The sequence below is a fragment of the Belonocnema kinseyi genome, chromosome 10, assembly GCF_010883055.1.
Source record: "Belonocnema kinseyi isolate 2016_QV_RU_SX_M_011 chromosome 10, B_treatae_v1, whole genome shotgun sequence".
NCBI classification, from domain to species: domain Eukaryota; kingdom Metazoa; phylum Arthropoda; class Insecta; order Hymenoptera; family Cynipidae; genus Belonocnema; species Belonocnema kinseyi.
This window is the reverse complement of record NC_046666.1, coordinates 62,273,416-62,295,191: the sequence shown is the minus strand read 5'-3', so window position 1 is coordinate 62,295,191 and position 21,776 is coordinate 62,273,416. Positions and strand designations below refer to the sequence as shown.

The window sequence follows — 21,776 nt, the reverse complement described above, 5'->3', positions numbered from 1 at the left end:
ACAGGATTTCATGTGACTTTATGGGACATGTATATTGTTCATCAGATTTAAAAAATTCTTAAATCCTCAATTTAATACTTAATAAATTGCATGACACTATTTTTTGTGTAAGTCTTGTTTGAAAAGAACATACAAACTTCAAAAGTTTTGTTAACACATTAATTAAATTTGTGAACATTTATGAACTTTAAACACTTATTTTAATTATGTTTTTTAATTTATTTGACATCGATTAATTGGGAATTGAATAACGCAAAATGTTTAAACTTTTAATTGTGAATCCGTACAAAATTAAACATTTAAAATAAAAAACGTATCCATTTTTTCACGATGTCAAAGCGTTTCATTTTTCCGTTTTTTATTCGTATTCTATATTTTTCAATTTCTCATTATAAAATGGTACTATTTAAAAATTGTCATTTGTATCCGACAAATAAAAAAAATATTTACAAATTTTGATTTTACCACGGTTTCAATTTAAAATTATTTAAAAAAACTGTCATTTGTAAAGGCTTCCAATCTGAAATGGTATCTCTTCTGAAAAGCTTTCAATATAAAATTATTAATTCTTCGATGTTTTTCCTAATTGTGATAACACCTTTTTTAAATTTGATAAATATGGTCGAAAAAAATACAAGTTTTCAATTCAAATATTAAAACTTGTTACTAATCTTTAAAAGGTGGAATTATAATTAATAAATTCTATATATTAGGCTTACTGCAAAAGATAATGGAAAATTTTTTTTACAATTCGTGGAAATTATTGCCTAAGGTATCGAATTTCTAAAATATTTAAATAATTATCAAAGATTGTAAATAACATTATTTTTAAAAGGGTATGTAAGTATTTTTCTTCAAGGCTCCTGTATGCTTTACTTGACCTGAATGTTTATCTAAAAGTGATAGCTATTAGAATTATATAAAATATGTGTACAATATATTCAGCAATACACATTTAATGAGTTGTGATAAAAGCCTCGACTTAGCAACAGAAAGCGTAGAAATAATACAAAAATTGCAGGCTTTTTCATAGTTACAAGATAAAATTAAAAACTAATTCTAAATATATAAAATTCGATACGATCATCATGCGTTTAACTGTTTTTTTATGCTCTCTATTTTGTGTATTTTGTCAAGGCAAAAAGCCGGCAGAACTTAAATAATTTACTTACTAAAATTATTTAATAGGAGTTTTAATTCGATTTTAGAAACTGAATAAAATTAAATAGGATAAAATAATAAGAACAAAATATAAATAATAATAATATATGATTATAATAATCATACTGTTTATATTTCCCTATTTAAAAAAGTAATATGTTGTCAGCAAACTTTTAATTGTAAATTGTGTTTTAATATCAGAACATAATTCTGTTCTTAATATTTTGCTACAACACTGCAATTTGTAAACATTTTCACGCTTTTAAAGAGATGAGAAAAAGTATGTCAAAAACTTGAATATCATAATTTACAAAGTACACATGGTTGGTATCGGTAAAAAAAGGTGTAGGTACCGGTCACAAAAAAATTATCGTTTTCGACAATACAATATCTGCAAAAATTTTTATTCTAGGTTCAATTTTAAAAGAGTGATTTCAAGTTTTTAAGATTTTATAATATGTTGAAAAAGAATTTGGAAGATTTTGAAACCATTTTTCAGAACTTTGAAAGATTTCAAGAAAATGAAAAAGTGTTTTCAAATTCATAGGAAAATATAAAATGATTTTTTTTTTTTGAAAAAGAATTTTTAGGAGAAAGTTCAAAAAGATCTCAATACATTTCAAAGGATGCTTAAAAAAATCCGGATAATTGCATCGTAAATTTTGTGTTTAACCAAATTTGAGGTAAAATCCGAATAATTTTAAGAGGTTAAACATTTTTTTAAGTTTTTGAGATTTAAAATAATTAAAAATTTCAAGATTTCAAACCATTTCGAAAAAATGTATATTTTTGAAAATGTAAAAAAAAAGCTTTTCTTTAAATTCCTATGAAAATTGAAAATTATTTTTTATTTAGAAAAATTAATTTTAAGAGAATTTTTGAAAAGATGTCAAAACAGTTTAAGAGATTTTTAGAATTAATAAAAAAGAATCTGGAAGATTTAAAGGGGATTTTTTTAATTTTGCAAAATTTGAAAAATATTTTGCAAAAGCCTGTCAAATAAGAAAAGGTTCATTAAAATTTAAATTTTCCTCGATTTCGTTCTTAAAATTGATTCAAAGTTTTGTGGATTAACACATTTACTTTTAATTAACATTCAAATACGAATTTTTTAAACATTTTTTTTTAATTTCCACAAGCCTGCGGCATTAACAATTCTCGCGAAAATATACATATTGGCCTTGTTTAATAAAAAAGAAGATGATAGACCCTTCTAGTAATTTTCCTTTGACTAATTATAAGTTCAAGATTTTGACTTTGCAGAATAAAGTTAATAAAAGGCGAAAAATTCAGTTAAATAAAACTTTTAAAATAAAAGGAATTACATTAGTTATGATAAAATATTGTACATAAGTGACACGTAATTTTAAAGCTGTCTTATTTTATAAACTAAAATAAAAGATTGCATCAACAAAGGTTCAAAGAACGTTCCATTAGAATCTCTTATTATTCTGAAAAATTTTACTTTATAATGCATGGGAAGTTTTATTTTCTTGGCGATTTTAGATGCAAATCTCCTTAAAGTGCAGAACATTCAGGCGTATGAAAAAGAAGCAAATGTAAAACGACCATGGCCTTCACGTCAAATGTGGTTTCATGATACCATTAAATCCAGATTTATGGCAACCAATGAAGATATATTCTTGTTGTTACGCCAAAGTAACATTGCGGCTTGAAATTCTCAAAAATAACAGACGCTTTAAAACTGCCAACCCTGGACAAGATCCGAAGATCGTAAACCCTTAGTAAACCACTCACGGTTATACAATTAAAATCCCTTCATAAAAGTAAAACCAAAAAGCACTTCGATTCAAATGTTAAGAGTTGTGTTAAAAACCATACATTAAGATTGCAGAAATTGTTTTCAATTTAATTTTTCCTGTTCTTTAAAAGCTATTTAAAATTTCAACATAAATTATGAAAGATTCTGCTTGATGTAAAAAGTTCAAAGGAAGTTCAAGTAGCCCTGATGGAAAACATTTTAACAGGAAGTACACCATTTCTACAGCTGCTATTTTTTGTTAAAACTTTTATAAAAATGCACAAAATTTAATTTTTTAAATATATTTAAATAGAAATAGATAAGTTTCTCTTGTATTTTCTGGTAGAAAAGTAAAAAAAAACAATAGAGTACACATAATCTCTACAATTTAAAAATATGCATGACTTTTTAATAAGAATTTTTTTACTTGGTTGTAAAAACCTGCAAGGCATGACAGAAAACTATATAGCATTTAACATTTTTTTAATTTGAGTATTTGAAGTCATAAACACACTTTTAACTTTACTTAAATTATCGCGGAAAAATACAAATCTTTACAACAAAATATTGAAAAACTGTACTAAAAATTACGTTATAAATTCTTGTGTTTTATTGAAGAAATGTACAAATTAAAACCATAATATTACATATTTGCCAGGAACTTTTGCTATTATACTAAATCACAGTTGTGCTTTTTATGAAGTTTTGTAGAAAATGAAGACTGCAATAAAGTACAATAATATACAAAACAAGTAAGAAATCCGTCGGAATAATAGACAAAAGCTGTACTTTCCTTCAATTTTTTGTAATGTATTGAATTTATATGTAGGTTCCTGCAAAAAAGGTTTTAGAATTTTTTACTTTTTTGCAAATATTATTCAACCAGGGAAAATAGGTTTTTTCAAATAAAAATTACAATGCTGGAAATTCATAGTTCAGATTGAATTATTATTTTATAAAATAGACATTTCTATTCTACATTAAAATTAAAAACATTTGACTAGAATAAGATTGATTAGAAGTTGTCAATGATAAACTTTCTCTATTTCAGATTCTATAATTTTAAAGAGTTTTGTTTTTTAATTTTAATTCTTTATAGACCTTTTTAAATTTAGTAATTTTCACTGGCAAATATTTCAATTTTTATATTTTTGACAATACAACAAAATTGGAAAATTTTCAGTTTTTAATATTTAATTCAGTAAGTGTTCAACTTTTAGGGCTGGTATTCAAAATTATTATTTATCGTATGCTTAACTGTTAAAATTTTAATGCTTCTATTTAATACTATACAATTGAAAACATTTATTAAAGCTTCACTCTATGAAGTTAAATATTGTGAAGGTATTAAATATATTTTTTAAATAAATTTGTTAATTTTTGAATAATTGAAGTTTAATATTAATAAATTATAAAATTCGCAATTGAAATACATACTTCTAGTTTATGCATTTAATTTTGAACTTGCTCTATTACAAAATTCAGAAGCCTCATTTTATCAAAATTTAAAAATAGTGAAAGTTGTAAGGTAGAATATGAGAATATCCAAATAAAATTTGTATTTGAATTACAGACTCTTGAATAATTAATTATATTTCCTAAACGGAAATCTCGAATTTTATTTTTATCAATTTTCATTCATTTTAATTTTATTGAAAATATTGTGTTAAATATGCACTGAATTTTAGGTAGAGGAAAGCTCCTTACAGTATATAATCTAACTTCAATTTAATTTATTGACACGTCTTGTGCTAAATATTAATTAAATTGAATGAATTATTTTACATAAATTAGTATTTTAAATTGTGATTATCCACTGCAAGTTACACTATCCACTGTAGGTAGGTGTCCCCTACTTAAAAATAATATACTAAAATAATATAAACATTTATATTTATTATTACTAAAACTAATGGACTTCAAAATCAAATTTATATTAAATTTTTATCATTAAGAAAATACTTGTCCTATCATAAAGTTTCTTTCACAAAAGAAAAAAAATCGTAACCTAATTTTACATGTAAAAAGTAAGATTTCTACATATTTATAAGGAATGAAAATTTGTTTATAATACATTCGCGAACTTATTTTAACTGTGTGGTATTTAATACGGTATTTAATACCTGGAAAACCTCTAGAATTGTCAGGACATTTTTCTCAGAATTTGAGTAGACACCTTGCCAAGGGATTTTATGCAATTTTTAGTTTTTCGAAAAATTATGAATGTTGCAAAGGATGCCAAGGACATCGCAGAATTTCTAGAGATTTTTTGGGATTTCAAAATATTTCACGGTATTTTAGAGGATTCAAATTTTTAACTGATTTAAAATATTACAGGCAATTTTCGAAGAAATAAAATTCTGGATTGGAACAGGGAATTTTCAAATTTAAATAAATTATGAAGAAAAACTGAAATAATTCGGAAAAAAAATAAAATTCTGGATTGAAGCAGGGAATATTTCAGAAGAATTCTAATTCGATGTTGAAACGGGGTATTTTAGAGAAAAATTAAAATATTCTGGTTTTGAACAGGAAATTTGCGTTAAGAATGACAATAAAATTTTGAATTGGAATAGAGATTAGATAACTGGAAATTTAGGTTAAAAAAATGACTGCATTAACTAGCGAGTCAGTTTGAAAATTACTATAAACAATCTTCATAAGCAATTCAATGCGGACAATTTTTTCTAAAAAATAAATGTTAAATCATGTTTTTAGTATTATTTATTAAATTATTCGATGACAATTAATATGTATATAAGAATATCCGGTAATAATTTGTCAAAGCTGTCTGAATTAAAAATCTTTATTAAATCTCTAGAAACTGGTACCATTAAGAAATTACTTGTCTTTCTAGGAAGTAACTTTCACAAATGAAAAAAAAAACATTATTTATGATAAAGTCGCGGTAAACTCGTATACATAATCCGAGTCGATTGCATTAAAATAAAAAATACTTGAATGGACGACCCTCTAACTGTTAGGGAATTTTTTTCAAGATTTGATTAGACAACCTGTAAATCCTAAAATAATGTATTTAAATCATAAAAATAGATGCTTTTTTTAATTAAACCAGAAGGAAGGAAAATAAGAATAAATTTTGTTCATACCTTTTCTGAACTGAAGGAATCGCTTTGCAGTTTCATGGTGGATGCTGCCATGTTGTTACTTTCCTGATGAGAGAGATCACCAGCCTTTAAACTCCTTTGCTCCTGAAACGAAAGCGATAACATTTAGAAAATAAATAAATATATAAAAAAAATTAATCGTCACAAGTCGCACATAATTCAGGGTTTTAAACATTCCACTTCTGGTTTTCGACATTTAAAAGTAAATGGATAAAATTAAAAGCGACGATCGATGCGTAGAAACACTTCCGCATGAAGACTTCGTTTGATCACCAGACGCTTCGTACCATTGTAGATTAAAGGGAATTAGCGGCACACCGAAGGTCTAATTATGGCTTGCGTACAAAAGACACTAATTGACACCGCGACGATACAATGAGTAAAGAACTTCTGCTGAGATTATCTAAAGCCGTTTCACAAGCACATTTCTGCATCCTTAATTAATTAATTAACACTACTCCTTCATTCGAGCAAACTCTCCACTGGAATTTTCTTTAACTTTATTCCCTTTGAGTACTACTAGGAAATTATAAGTTTGGTAAAATTGTATATTTTCAAATATATCTCGATGAGAAAAATTTCGAAAGAAAGTGGAGATCTGCATGTGTCTCGATAATGGATGGATTTGAAAAACAGGATATTTTTAACTTGCTTTATTGCTAGGCAGACTCTGAATTTTTAAATAGATGAACCAAAATTTATACTTGAAACTATAATATTACAGTCAATCTTTTTTTTCTAGGAATTTAAATGTACAAAATTATATAAATACAAGCTCACACACTTTGCATTAAAAAGAACAACCATTTGAAGACCGATGATATTTTTTTTTAGTTTATAGAAAACATTTTTTAATAGGTTCGGCTGTAAAAAAATTGAAAAATAAATTACATCTTGAACAATAAGGGGTAGGAGAAACCATCCTACATTAGATAATAATTAATTAAAAATGCTAATGTATGCAAAATAATTCATTTAATTTAATTAATAGTTAGGACCCTATACGTGTTAATAAATTAAAATTATAATTAATTACTTGAGGTATATTTGAGACTTTAATAATTGATTATCCACTGTAGGGTGTCTCCCGTTTGTGGTTTTAAGCATGTTGTTAATTCGAAATAAGAAAATACAATTTTAATATGTATTATGAGATTAGATAAAAATGTTTTAATACTGACATTAAGATGTGCAAAAAAGTTTGATTTTGAATTTCGCACACTCTGCACGATAAATTTATTCCTTTTGTTGAAATAATACTGCAAAAAATTCTCTTTTATTAAAAAATAAATTGTTTAGAGGCTCCGCTAGGCCGTTTTAGGCCTGAAAATGAATGTCTTTAGTTTCCATTTTTTTAATGCAAATTTAAAACAAAAAATTCTTTCTCACCTAAAATGCAATTGTTATTTATTGAGTAATAATCCCTGAATTTTATATAACAAAAAACATGCTTTTGTAGATATTACCGGGCTTAGAATACGACAGTTTGTAATTTCGTTACAATTAATGATTTGAAATGGCCCCTAAACATTTTTTCCTTAAATGATGTGCACATGATTTCTCCTACAATATAAAAAAAATATTCTCCAAAAAAAATTAATTAAAAATATTTATTTAGGGTGACAGAAAAAAATCTTGAACTTCGAAATACACTTTTTTACAGTTTTTAAAGATTCATATATCAAGTCTTCTTTTTAGCAATTAACAATTGATTCTTCAAAGTATAAAAATTTGTATTTGTGGTGTGTTTCGAAATTCAAGATTTTTCGGTTACTCGGTGTACATATTCGTGTAATACATACGAATAGCCGCATTTTTTGTATGAAATGCAGGACTTGAAAAAGAGACTATTTGTGCAAAAATTTCGGTACATGTAGATGATGCCATTCTTTTTAATGATATCATTACATTCTTTTATTCATGATTTATATTTTTTATGAATAAGCAATTCTTGAAAAATTACAAACTTTTAAACAGATAATTTTTATACTTTTCATCTATATTTTTCTTTTAAACCTGCTAATGAATTTTGAAAATAATAGTAGGTAAAAATGTTTAAATAAGATATAATTTCTTATTTGTGTGTTTATTATATTAATAAATCAGAATTGTGGACTAAATTAATAGGTTCAAACAATAATATTGTGTAATTTACCAACATTTATTGGATAGACTTTATTTTTAAAAAGATTCAAGAGTTGGGAAATAAATTTTGTATATAAAATTGTGGGGGCGTTATGAATAATTTTCCTTTGCTTTTAAGATAATTTAAATTTAAGAAGAGCCCGATCTACGCACTTCAATAAATTCTAATCTGCCTGTTTCGATAGAAATAAAAAATAAGGGATTATAATAGGTTTCTCTTGTCTAGAATTTGGCTGACAAACTCTGGTATGTTCTACTGAAGACGTAAGGATACGCAAAACCTGACTTTTCTACTGCAGAAAGTAGTAGTAGGGGAAACCATTACAAGGTGAATAAAACAAACTTTTAAAGCCATAATACTGAATGTTAAAATAAATACTATTGACATGAATTATATTATACATTTATCTTTCTGATCAGTTACCGAAGGGAATTATGTAAAATTCATGAAAAAATAATCCAAAACTGTTATTCAAAACCATTTTTTTTATTGGGGAAAGTTGGTAAAAGGCGTGAACTTATTTATTTTAAAGTGGCTTGGTTGGCAGCAGAACTTAATAGTTTGTGCTCGTAACCTAAAAGCAAAAAAAAATGCTTTGATGCTCAAGCCTAACCTATCAATAATTTATTTACCTGCTACTCAATTACACTTTTCAAATTAGAAGAAGTAATTATCAGACATTTTACAAGCCAAGAGTTTGACAACTTGAAGGACAAAATTTTCATTGACATGTCAAAAACACATTTTCCAATTTTTCAATTAAAAAATAGCAAGTAAGTGGTAAAAAAGAATAATATTGAAGTTTCTTTAAAAATTGCTACTCATCACAAATACTACAGAACTTTTTCTTAAAACCCCAGTCACTTTTTCCCATTATTCAGTTCATACAAACCAAAAATGAAATTTTTAGTAGTCTAAATATATCTTTTGTCTTATTATCACAGTTTTTTTTTCGATGTCACAAAAATTAGTCTCTCTAAAGGCCTTGGCTACTTTCACTTCGAATCGAAAATTCTAGGCGCTTCCAACAAACACTCGACGCTGCCAAGAAAAACTCGTAGATAGAAACAGTTGATTTAAAAAATATGATTAGTAATTATTAAGTAATAAAAAATAAAATAGACGTACATTTTGATACGTAGAACCCGGTGGTGCCAAATTGGATAAGATTTTAACGCGGAGCTTCATTGACGACATTAATATACAAAGTGTTAAAACGTTCTACTGCGGAAGCTTTTCGTATAAACGTTTTCCCAGTACGAAAATTCTGACGTATTTTTCTAAATATAATTCACCATCCTCACATACGATGTCGTCGTTCGTCCCTATCCTCTGTCCATTACAATTCGAGAAATATCTATTGCCTGTCTAGCAGTTGTGTATTTCGCGCCAGCCAATGGAACTTTAAGTAGAAACAACAAAAGATCTTTCAAGATGAAAATTCTAAGTATCACGAAAGCCCGAGAAAGCTAAAAATAATATTTATGGTAGCTAGTAATCAATTTTTAAATATTATATTTTTTTAATTCGTAATGTATATTTGAAATTGAACAAAATTCAGGTATAAATAGGTGAGTTAGGTATAAATACATGAGTTATTTGAATTCTTTTAAGGTGGACACTAGACCGGGAAACCGGAACATTTTTCTAAACCTGTAACTGCCAGTGAATTTATTTTTTAAACGAGGAATTTTACAACATTTTTAGAAAAAAAATCTCTCCCAACCACTTGAAATATCACAAAAATTTCGTATCACATAATACAATGTAATCTAAAATTAGTTCGATTACAACATTTTTTAAATGTTAAAAAGAATTTTGAAATGAAGTTTTGAAGACTTAAAAATTAAGAGAGTTTGAATTTAAAAATGTTGGATAAAATACGTTTGAAGCTAATTAATTTGTAAATATAAATTATTTAACAATTTCTGAAATTTAACTAAAGTACGAGTATTAAAAATCAAACAATAATTGATTTTAGAAGACGATATTGAATCTATCGAAAATAAAACAATTTACGGACTTAAAATTCCAAACTGAACTGTTGTCTCCGCCTGAAGTATTTCATTTTTAAGCCATTCCTTCTGAAGTTTTTTAATTTAAAAAGGAACAATTTTGTGATATTTACCAATATTTTACTACTAACTTGAAATCAGCAATTATAAACTAAATATTTAAACTATTGATTTAAACTTTGAACGATACTATCAATTAGTAAGATAAAGCGCTGATTTTGTATGTATACATGAAAATTAAACAATTATTCATTTCAAATGATTTAACATCATAATAATACCTAATCTTAAAAAACATTTATGTATAAAAAACGTTTGAATTTCACAATTCAAATTTTAAAAGGGAACACATTTTTTGTATATAAATTTTTTCGTAATTGGAAGAGGAACTTTTTTGTTTTTTACGTTTTTATTGAGATGAAGACGAGAAAATATGGTCTTTTTAACATTTTGATTGAGTTTGAAAATTGGGATCTGAAGTCTTGGGTGCGCCACTGTCGCGAACTTGTCAAAAAAGGCAGCATTTTTAAGTTGCATTTTAAATTGGGCTTAAGGCCATGTGATGAGTGGGTCATATGACCAGATTCCTACCTTACAGCCACTTTTTTTATTTCACAACTTATCATCACACGAAACGTCACATCGAGTTGCAAATTTGGGATACTAAACTAAAAGCACTAAGAACGGTGGGTCTGGTCCTAAATATGTATAAGGGATCGTCCACAAATTACGTAAGACGTTTTTGTTTTGTTTGAATAAAGACGAGCATAAAATTGCTGTGAAGTTGAAAAGGACACAACGATATAAACAAAAGAAAAATATCTTACGTAATTTGTGGACGATCCCTAATTATAAAAAAAGTTTTTTGCGATAAATAATTTTTTTTTGCTTTTTTCATAATTATTAAAATTTATAACCAGGCCCGCCTTTCTTAGTGCTTTTTATTTATTATCCTAAATTTTCAACTCGATGTGGCGCTTCGTGTGAAAATAAGTTGGGAAATAAAAAAAGTGATGGTAAGGTAGGAATCTGGTCACGTGACCCACTCGTTACATGGCCTTAAAACCAATTTTAGCACTGTTTTTACTAGTTCAGATCAATAAGTGAATACAAAAAATTAATATCTTTCGGAAACTAAGTGTTCAATGTAGAATTTTCATCGCATTCAGTGAAAAAAACACACTTCCTGTTAAAACTATTTTTGTCAAGAGAATAATTATTTTACTGGATCATATAAGTTTCAACACACCACAAGCTAAAATGAACTTTAGTTAATGCACATAACAAAATATTTTGTTCAAAATATGCAAAAATCCATGCATAAATTAATCAAAATTTAGTTTGGGTTCAGTTAATAGTTTAGACAGCGGAACCTTCATTTGTTTGACATTTTTTCTAAAATGGAAGAGGGAATTTCTTCATTTTTAATATTTTTATTGAGTTCAAAGTAAAGAAATTTTTGTTTTTAATTTTATTTTGATTGTAAGAAAGAAAAATTTCATTTATTTTTTCTTTTTAAGATTTTTATCGAAATGGAATGAAAGAAATTTTGGTTATTTTGTTTTCTAAATTGGAAAAGGCCATTCATTTATTTTTAACACCTTTGTTGGGGTTAAGGGATGAACTTTTTTATTTTTATCTTTTTTTAATTGCAAGCATGACATTTGTTATTTTTAACATTTTTGTTGAGTTCGAAGCAAGGCAATTTTGGGTTTCAATTTTTTCTGAATAAGAAATAGATTTTTTTAGATTTTTATATTGAAAGAGACGAAATTTTGGTTTATAAGTTTTCCGGAATTGACGGAGGAACATTTATTTTTTATTTTTAATATCTTCATTGAGTTATAAAAAAGGAAATCATTATGTTAAGTTTTTTCCGAATTGGATGAGGGAAGTTTTTTATTTAAAAATTATTTATTAAGTTTGAAGCGAGGAAATTCTGATTTTCAATTTTATCTAAACTGGAAAAGGAAAAAAAAGTTTTGATTGAGTTGGAAATGAGAAAACTTTGGTTAATTTTTTAAAATATACTTAAAAAATTAAAACTATTTGATTTTTCAATTATGATTTTAAAAACACCTAATTTTGAAGGGCTTACATTTAAAAATGCTCAATTCAGAACTTGAAACAGGCTTGTTTTAATCCTGTAATGTGGATCATTATTTAATGATGTTTGAAAGAGAGAATTTGTTAATATAAAAACTGAAAAAAGTTTGAAACAAAACGAGAGCAAGAATTCAGAAGAACACTGGTTGTTATTTTTAGGTAGATGATACGGGGTGTTAATTTATTCGTAAACAATTGACGTTTAACGATCGGCATTTCAGGAAAAAGCGGTCCTAAATATAATCTCTACAGTACTAACATTCTCCGGACATAAATGACACTTTGGATTTATTTTTAATTTAGAAAATATTTTTGTTAAATATCGCTGTATTTCCTGTCGAGAGCTATTTTGAAAATAGTTGTCACTGTCTGTCAGGTGGAACCAAGAATGAGTTTTTGAGTAAATTGCCAAGTTTTAAGATGAACCACTTGATGGAGAATGTGCCAAAGCAGCCAAAAAATGTTCTCTATTTTGACCAACATTCCATTCAAAACGTAATTCTAAATGAAAACATTAAAATAAAATTCTCGAATTCTTCATTAAATTTTTTAATATTTTCATTACACTTGCTTTTCATGCAATTATTTAAAAAAATCAGATTAATCACAACATTTTTTCAAAAACAATAACAATACTTCATCAAACATATTTTTTTTGATAAATTAATTTTTCATTTCTTGCCTTTTAAATTAATTTTGAGAGCCATCTTCTATGGTGACTTACCGAATTACGTCGTCGAAAAATATTTTCGCGGAAACTTCCTCGCTTCACTGGCCACGGTGCACTCATATTCATCGAGAATGATAATTATTAATCTTGAATTAATCACTGATTAATAAAATCGTTATATAAAGTTTGAACATTGGAAGGCGACACTTTTTGCAAATATTTGTCTGAATCTGTAGAGACAGATCTTTGTGAATTTGTGATCATTTCTATTTATTAGACATTGTATTCTCCTAATTTTTGTATACAATATTCTCTAGTTAAAAAATTGCAAAATCCGAAGAGTAAAAATCACAATTTTTAAAAATGATAGAATTGTTTTTGAATTAATATAATCGAATAATTGAAATTTTGATTTGGTGAACGAGGAATGTTTTTGTAAAAGCCGAATATATTTGATTTATAAGTTGCATGGTCGGTCAATTTTGCCAGCACAACTGGTACTGATCTCACTTCACAAGATCTTTCTAGACTGTTAAACACAACTCACACCCCACTAATTCTGACTGACTGTTCTGAGGTTTAATTTTATCATGTTTGCTATAGAGCGCAATACTCTTTATACATAACCCGTACAACACTGTATGACAGGTTTCTAGTGAACTAATAATATAACAGTTTTATTTTATTTTATTTATTTTTGTGTATTTTGCAATTCACTAATGATCCGCGTAAACCGTTATGCAAAGTATCCTTCATTTCACTCGTCTTTCATATTATAATGTTAAAAAAATATAAATACATATATTCACAGGGTGGCCGAGAAACTTCATTCTAAGAATGCCATGATTTCTTTCTGATCAAATTTTTATTTTCCTCGATCATTAATATTAATACACTAGAATTATAAATTTGCATCATTGTAAATATATAATCTTTTATAAATGGCATAAGCCAATTTTAAATTGAAATAAAAACATAATTTATTTCAACCAAAAAAGATTACTTTTCTACCATAAAAAATTAATTTTTAATCCCAAGGAACAAAATTTCAAACAAACAGTTGAACTAAGAAGATTACACTTCAACCAAAGTAGTTGAACTTTTAACCAGAAAAGTAGAATTTTCAACAAAAAATAGAATAGTTGATACTTCAACAACAACAAAAAATGTTTAAACAAAATATTTAAATTTTTAACCAAAGCTTTGAAATTTCAACTAAATAATTAAATTGGATACAAAATAATTTAATTTGTAATCGAATGCTGGAATTTGATACCTACAAACGTGAATTTTCATCTAAGGTGTCAAATTCACAAATAAATAAAATTAAACTTTAAAACCCAGTTCAATTTTGAAGCCGAAAAGTTAAATTTTCAACAAAATATTTAAACTTTTAACCAAATACTGGAATTTTTGAACCACAATGACAAATATTCAAAGAAAAAAGATTAAACTTGAACTAAAAACACTGGAATTTTCAATCAGAAAAGTTGAAATTTTATTGACCAATTGAATAATTAATATTTTTAAAAAACGCATTTTCAACAAAACAGATGAATTTTCAATCAAAAAGTGGAATTTTTAACAAAATAATTAAATTTTCAACAAAATAGTTGATTTTTTCCCAGATAGTTGAATTTTTGCTCGAAAATGGCAAATTGTTATCAAAGAAGATTAATTTTGTACCAATAAAGATGTAATTTCAACAAAATACATAGGTTTTCAAACAAATAGTTGAATTTTCATCTAAAAAACACCCCTTTTCAAACAAAAATGGAATAAATCAATTTTCAGTACAAAATTAATTTAAAAATTTAACAAGATAGTCAAATTTATAAAAAAAAAGATTAATTTTCAACTAAAATTTTGGATTAGCAACAAAAAAATGAAATTTAGAAAAAGGGGTTTAACCTTTAATAAAAAAAAGACCGATTTTCTAGAAATTTACCAATTTTATACGCGTAAATATTATTTGTCGCCCAAAAAGATGATTAATTTTCAATGAACGGGGTCAATCTAAAACTAAAAGAATAAGTTTTAAAACAAAATAAATATGAAATTTTCAGTTAAAACAATTAATTTGTAACAACAAATGTTTCATTTTTTTGTTCAATTCAATCAAAGGGAAAAATTTTCAACTAAAATGATGAATCTTCATTATAAAAAATGATTTTTAACAAAGTTGTTCAACCTACACGAATTTTCAAACCAAACGTTTGAATTCTCAACGAAAGAAGATCAATTTCGAACTTAACAGTTCCATTTCTAACCAAGAAAATACACACACAATAAATCTCCCATTATAAAAAAGGACAAATTCTATTTAATAAATATTAAGAAGCGCCTGAATAAAATAGATAATAATTTTATACATTATAAAAGCAATAATTTAAACACAGAAATCCAAAAAAAATTCTTTGAAAATATTGCTAGTGCCAGTATTGCAAATGTGCAAAACAATTTGCGTGGACTTCAAGCGAGTACAGTAGGCCTTGGCCCTCTTTCAAAGTGAAGTTCATCGCTTTATGAGTACAAAAAGTACTTTTTCCCAATAGATATAAATTAATTAAGCATTTGAATAAACAATTATTTAAAATCATTGTCAAAATATTGAAACAATAGCTATAGTGCGATAACTGAGGAAAATGCGACCAAGAAAAGCACAGCTGAACTAATCATCAATATACCATGGATACTTGAGGTCCTGAAAACTTTTCGAGGTTTCTCTGTATAACTGGACGATTAAAAACTTTTGGAGAAAGAATACGATTTTTTAAAACTGGAAACACACCCCTTAAGATTCTCGATAGTTGAGGGCCCATGGCAGACTGCAAAATAAGGTGGCGACCAGAAACGTACTAGTTGGTCTCCGGGTTGCTTATCGACCCGGTCAGAGGGGTTGGAAATATTGCGAACACTATACTTTTCATATATATTATCGTATGACTCACTTTATTTGGTAGAATCTGCGCGGGATTCTCACTTTTGTTGACCAAGAAAGAGAAAAATGATTTTGAAAAAAACTTAATTTCCATGAAAACATTTATTTTAATTCCAGAGAGAACAATATTTAAGGATAAGTAGTTGGTATCATCATTATTGAATTAAAGATTACAAACGCGTGTGCGATTAATTTTTTTGGTCTTGCGGAATTTTTAAATTAAAATATAAAATCTGGGTAAAAAATGTTCTATTGCATAGACTCTATTATTTAAAATAATAGAAAATAAAAGCAAGGACAATATATTTGATAATCTATGAAAATTTTTAATGTATTGATACTCAAACCGTCGCATTTTTGTTAGAAAATACCAATTGACGAGGAAAAACGCTTACATATCCTATGGGGTTCGTCCGTAAACTACGTGATTAAAAAAATATATATGGTAATAATGGATGAAAAAATCCTTTCAAGTAAAATTAATGTAAATACCGTATTGAATTCAATCTGAAACACTTTAAATTCCTAAGATTTCATGTCGAAATATATATTGAATTTTTAATTTAAAAAAGACCTTTTTAACCTGTTAAGGGTAAATTTATAACAAAAAATTGAATAGTGCAACTTTCAGATTAAAAAATTAATTTTTAACAAGAAAAAAAAGGAATTTTCAACAGAAACGGTAAATTTTAAACCAAAGACGTGAATCTTAAATATATAGTTATAAACTAATTCAACTTTTAACCAAGAATTTGAATTTCCAGTCAAAAAGATGAATTTTTCATCAAGAAGAAGATTATTTTTTACCAAAAAATACGAATTTTCAATCAAATACATGAATTTTTAACAAAATTGGTTTGCAGCGAAAAGTTAAATGTTCATAAAAATAGTTTCATTTTTAACCAGCAGTTAAATTTAAACTAAAAATATGAATTTTTAACAAAGCAGTTAGTTTTCAATCGAATAGTTTAATTTCCTACTAAATTGTTAAATCCTTAACAGAACCAGATTAATTTAGGCTTAAACCGTTGCATTTTTAACCAACAAGGATTAACGAGAATTCAACCCAAAAGAGGACTTTTTAATCCGGAGGATTAATTTTCTAATAAACGAATAGTTAAATTTTTAAGGGCATGTGATACTTAGAAAATTGTCGATTTTACCAGTTTTAGGTTCTCCGGGCTTTTTTTCTAGAATAAGAAATATTTTGTCTTAAAAATTTGGGAAATGATAGCGAATATGCTAACAGACGTCCCCACACACTTTTTTTGTAGGTTAATTCAAAAAAGTTTTAATTTAGAAAAATGTGAATAATTTGCATAGCGCTTAGGAAATAGTATCGATTTTTTCAGTGTCAGATTCCCCCGGCTTTTTTCCTAGGATAAGAAATATTTTTCTTTAAAAATCTGGGAAATGATAACGAACATTGTAACGGACGTCCCCACATACTTTTTTTGTGTTTTTTTATGAAAAAATTTGATATTGCTTACAACGTGCGTGTATATTTCGAGGTTATGTGTGTTACAATTCACCCGAGCGTTGTTTCCAAACTACACAATATTTTTGGTCGAAAACTTTGGACTTACAAATAAACATAGTAACTAATCTCCCGGAACTTACCTTGTTTGCAGGCAATCAAAAAAGTTTATTTCATAAATAATTTCCAGATTATCGGAAAGGCAGAGATGAAAAACGAAGTAACCTCAAAATAATGCATATGCACAAAATTTTTATTTAGCACAATAAATTTTTTTGTTATATCCCTCAAAAAAGAGTCCGGGGACGTCCGTTATGATATTTTATAGCATCTCCGAATTCAGTTTTTAAAAATTTTCATTTTCGTGGAAAAAAAGCCGGGGAAACTGTAAGTAATACATGCCCTTAACCAATGAAGAGAATCTTAAAAATAGATGCATTTTTAAACAAATAGTTCAATTTTCAACCCAAAAGATGAATTATCCAGCAAGAAGCTTACTTTCTTAAGAAAAAAAACACGAATGTTCAATAAATTGCATTAATTATCAACAAAAAGGCTAGTTTTACAACGAAAAGTTTTACCATTTACAAAATTAAATATCAGTTTAGAAACTTTATAAAAATTACTTATCCATGAAAATATTCTATAAAAATCAAATGTGATTTTTGAATTAATCATTTCTATAACTTTGACACTATACAAAATATAAATTAATATCCACGTATACAAATACTTAGCTGCAATATTATTCAATTAATTTAATTTTACATGTTTAGAATTATTTCAATACCTTCAAATGAAACAATTTCAATTTGATTTAATATACAAAATTACTTTTTTTCAGTTTATTATATTTTGTGAGATAAATATGCCTCTGAATTGACGATTTCATATTTTTTAAAAATATTTTCTAAGCTTTATTCTTTTTACACTAATCACCACTTTCAAGAACTGTGCCCATTTCTCATAAAATGAAAAATTCACGGGGTCACTCCCTTATCGCAATTATTAAGGTCAGCACGAATAGCCCAGTATCACGCCACAAGTTTTTTATCCTTGGGTTTTTAATGCATACAGAACAGCCCCAATATGTCACACGAGAAAGAGATAAAAATAAATAATTAGTGAATGTATAATCAGGGGTCATATTCTATTTTTTTCCTGAAAAGCTCGAAAAAAATTTTTCTAAACATTATTATTAACAGAGACAATTTTAAATGTGAAAAAATTACCGATACAGACTATAAGGTTTTTAGAAAAATTAAAAAGACTTATATTTTATTTTAGAGTATTATTTTATGTTTGAAAGATTTCCAAATATTTCAAAAAAGAAGCTGAAGGATTCAGAGATCATGTTCTTAATTGTTCAGGATCTTAATTTTTTTCCCGAAATATTGAACTATTTCGAAAGATATTTAAAAGTTTGGCAAAGAGTAGAAAATATTCCTTATTTTTTGTTCTGAAAAATTAATTTTAACAGCATATTTTAAAACACTTTAAAAGATTTTCAAAATTTTCAAAAAGAATCCAGCCAAAAAGCAAAATGTTGATTTTTGTAAATTTTGAACGGGTACAAGGGAATAACAAATTTTTGTTAAGATTCGCGGGAAAATTTTTAATTATTTCCTAAAATTTCAAATAAGAATATAAAAGTTATTTAACTGACATTTTTCAATTTTGCAAGATCACAAACTTTTAGAAAAAAAGTCTAGCTAGTTCAAATGATATTTAGAAGTTTTGAAAATATTAAAAAATAATTTTAAACTTGTAAAGATTTAAACAAATTTGAAAGAGAATGTAGATTTTTAAAGATTTTAAATATAAAATTAAGATATATACATTTTTAAATCTTCAGTATTAGCGAATATTCAATAATTTATTGAGGAGTTACTTCAAAAAAACATGATCATACTTGAATGTTCCATTATCTACATTATAAAAGCATGCAATTAAGTATTATTTACCAATTATGATACAAAAGATAATTAACCAAATACATGTTTTCTTTCACAAAGGATAAAAATCTTGAAATAATTAATAATAATAAAGTCAATTCTTTTTTTTTCGATGGAATGCAAGTCAAAGATATAGATGCGACGTTGTCAATTCGATGATTCACTATTTGTCTTTGTTAAATCACGATTGAACTGAATCAAGCGTGGGAGAAAATAAAAGGGGAATATAATCTACTTCTAAATAGAACAACTGTCATCTAGAAGATGGATCAGTGGAAAAAACAAATAAAAAATAAAATAAAGAAATTACAATTTATGGAATCAATGAACCTAATTGATGATATGAGAGGAGTACGACCTTTTAAGTTGTTTTTTTTACTTCAGATCAGGTTTGTGAACAACGAACTGGCCAATTAAAAAAAATCGTGGGTTGAGCTGAAGGTCTTTTGGTTTACAAAATTCTACGAATCATTGTCAATGTCATGCTCGCGTGCGTCTTAGTCGTAAAATGATATTTAGGAACCATTGAAAGAAAGGTTTTGATTTAAGAAATGGCAGGGCATATTTTAACGGTCAGTTCTGACCAAAAGGTCAGTTCTAAAAAAAGTGGTCAGTTCTAAAACTTGATAATGGTCAGTGCAAAACTACATTGTAGCACATAATGGCCATGAAAAGTAATTGATTTTAGTTATAATTTTTTTAATTGCGCAACAGTGCACTACAAACACAAATAAGTATGTTAACAATTTCGACACCATGCGCAGAAAAATCGGATTTTCCAATCCGATTTTTGGTTCAGATTAAAAGTTCATACTGAAATATAAAATTTTGAATTTTTCCAATTCAAAATTTAGTTTCTTAAACTTTGATGAGTTTCAAACCGACCGTGTGGATCTTTTTAAGATTCTGAATTCGAAAAAAACATTTATCCTCGGCCTGAATATTCAATACAATATTTACATTTAACATGACGTCTTTTAATCTACTCTTAGTGTACTCAACTCAATCACCTGAAAAGTTTGTTCAAGAATTGAATTGCGAAGTTGATGTCAAACTTAATTACAACTATTAATGTAAATTTTTAGTTTTATAAATTAATTATTAAATAAAAAATTTAATTATTGTTTTCGGTCTCAATTTTCACAGGAAAATTATGTATGGTATTTTTTATGGGAGCGTCCATTAATTAGGGAAGACTTTTTTGGGGAAAGTGGGTCCGGAAAGCTTACGAATTCGTTTTGGGAGGGGGATTCTAAAGTAGTTCTTATGTAAGTTTACGCTTTCTATTTTTTTAATACGCTAGTCGAAACCTATTTTGGCTGCTGAAATTACTTTTTATACTGTTGTACACATTATGTCATCATTTAAAAAAATTTTTTTTTAATATGTAACATTTCAGATCCCATACCTCCCAAATTTCTTAAAATCTTTTTAATGCTTTGAAATCCCTTGAACTTTTGAGAAATCCTTGAAATCGATTGAAATCTTTAAAATCTCATAAGAATTCCTTATGAGCCTACAAAATTAATATATTTTCAAATTACGTTAAATTTTTTAAATCCTCTCAAATCTGTAGATATACTTAAATCTTTTAAAATCTCTTCAACATTCTGTGAAATCTATCCTTAAAAAAATCTAAAAAAAATCTATCTTTTAAAACTAAAAAAATCTGTTGAAATTCCTTCAAATCCTTTGAAATCCTTAAAATTTTCAAAACCTCATAAAAATCCTTTATAATCCTTTAAACTATCCAAAAATCGTATAAAATCCTTGAAGTTCCGAGAAATATTTTTAAATATTAAAAGATCCTTTGAAACCTCTGAAAATCCCTTTAAAATTTACTGAAATTCTTTAAAATTATTTGTAACATTCAGAAATCGTTTTAAATACTACCTAAAATCCTTTGAAATTGCGTGAATTCTTTTGAAATCTCTTTAAAAATTCCTTCAAATCTCATCGAATGTATTGAAATCCCATCTGCGGAAATTATTCTTTATTCCTTAAAATCCCTCAAAATATCTAAAAGTCCGTCGAAATCCTTCGGCATCTCTCAAAAACCCTTGAGATTCCATGAATTCTTTTGAAATGTTTTAAAATCTCTTAAAAGATTTCTTGAAATCACTTGAAATCTCATGAGATTGGTTAAAAATATTTGAAATCCGTGAAAATAGTTCTTAAATACTTAAAATTCCGTGAAAATACTTAGTTATTTCTTCAAATCTTTTTAAAATCGGTGAATTCTTTTGAAACATTTCGAAACCTCTTTAACAATTAATTGAAATTTCTTACATTTTCTTTAATTACTTTTAAATTCTTTGTAATTTGCGGAAATCGTTCTTAATTTCCTAGAATCCCTCAAAATCTCTTAAAGCCGATCGAAATACTTAATTATCTCGTAAAATCCTTGAAAATTCC

General features: G+C 26.6%; 1 protein-coding gene across 5 annotated transcripts in view; it reads right to left on the bottom strand.

Moving 5' to 3' along the window:
* LOC117181435 (sterile alpha and TIR motif-containing protein 1) overlaps window positions 1-21,776 on the bottom strand; it is a 468,060-nt gene that overhangs the window by 17,464 nt on the left and 428,820 nt on the right. For all 5 annotated transcript variants that reach the window (XR_004468119.1, XM_033374088.1, XM_033374089.1 and 2 more), the window contains exon 7: window positions 6,034-6,135. Coding sequence is in view for 4 of the 5 variants with exons in the window: in XM_033374088.1 (XP_033229979.1) it covers window positions 6,034-6,135 (102 nt within the window). In the remaining variant the exon portion in view is untranslated. The remainder of the gene's footprint in view (window positions 1-6,033; window positions 6,136-21,776) is intronic.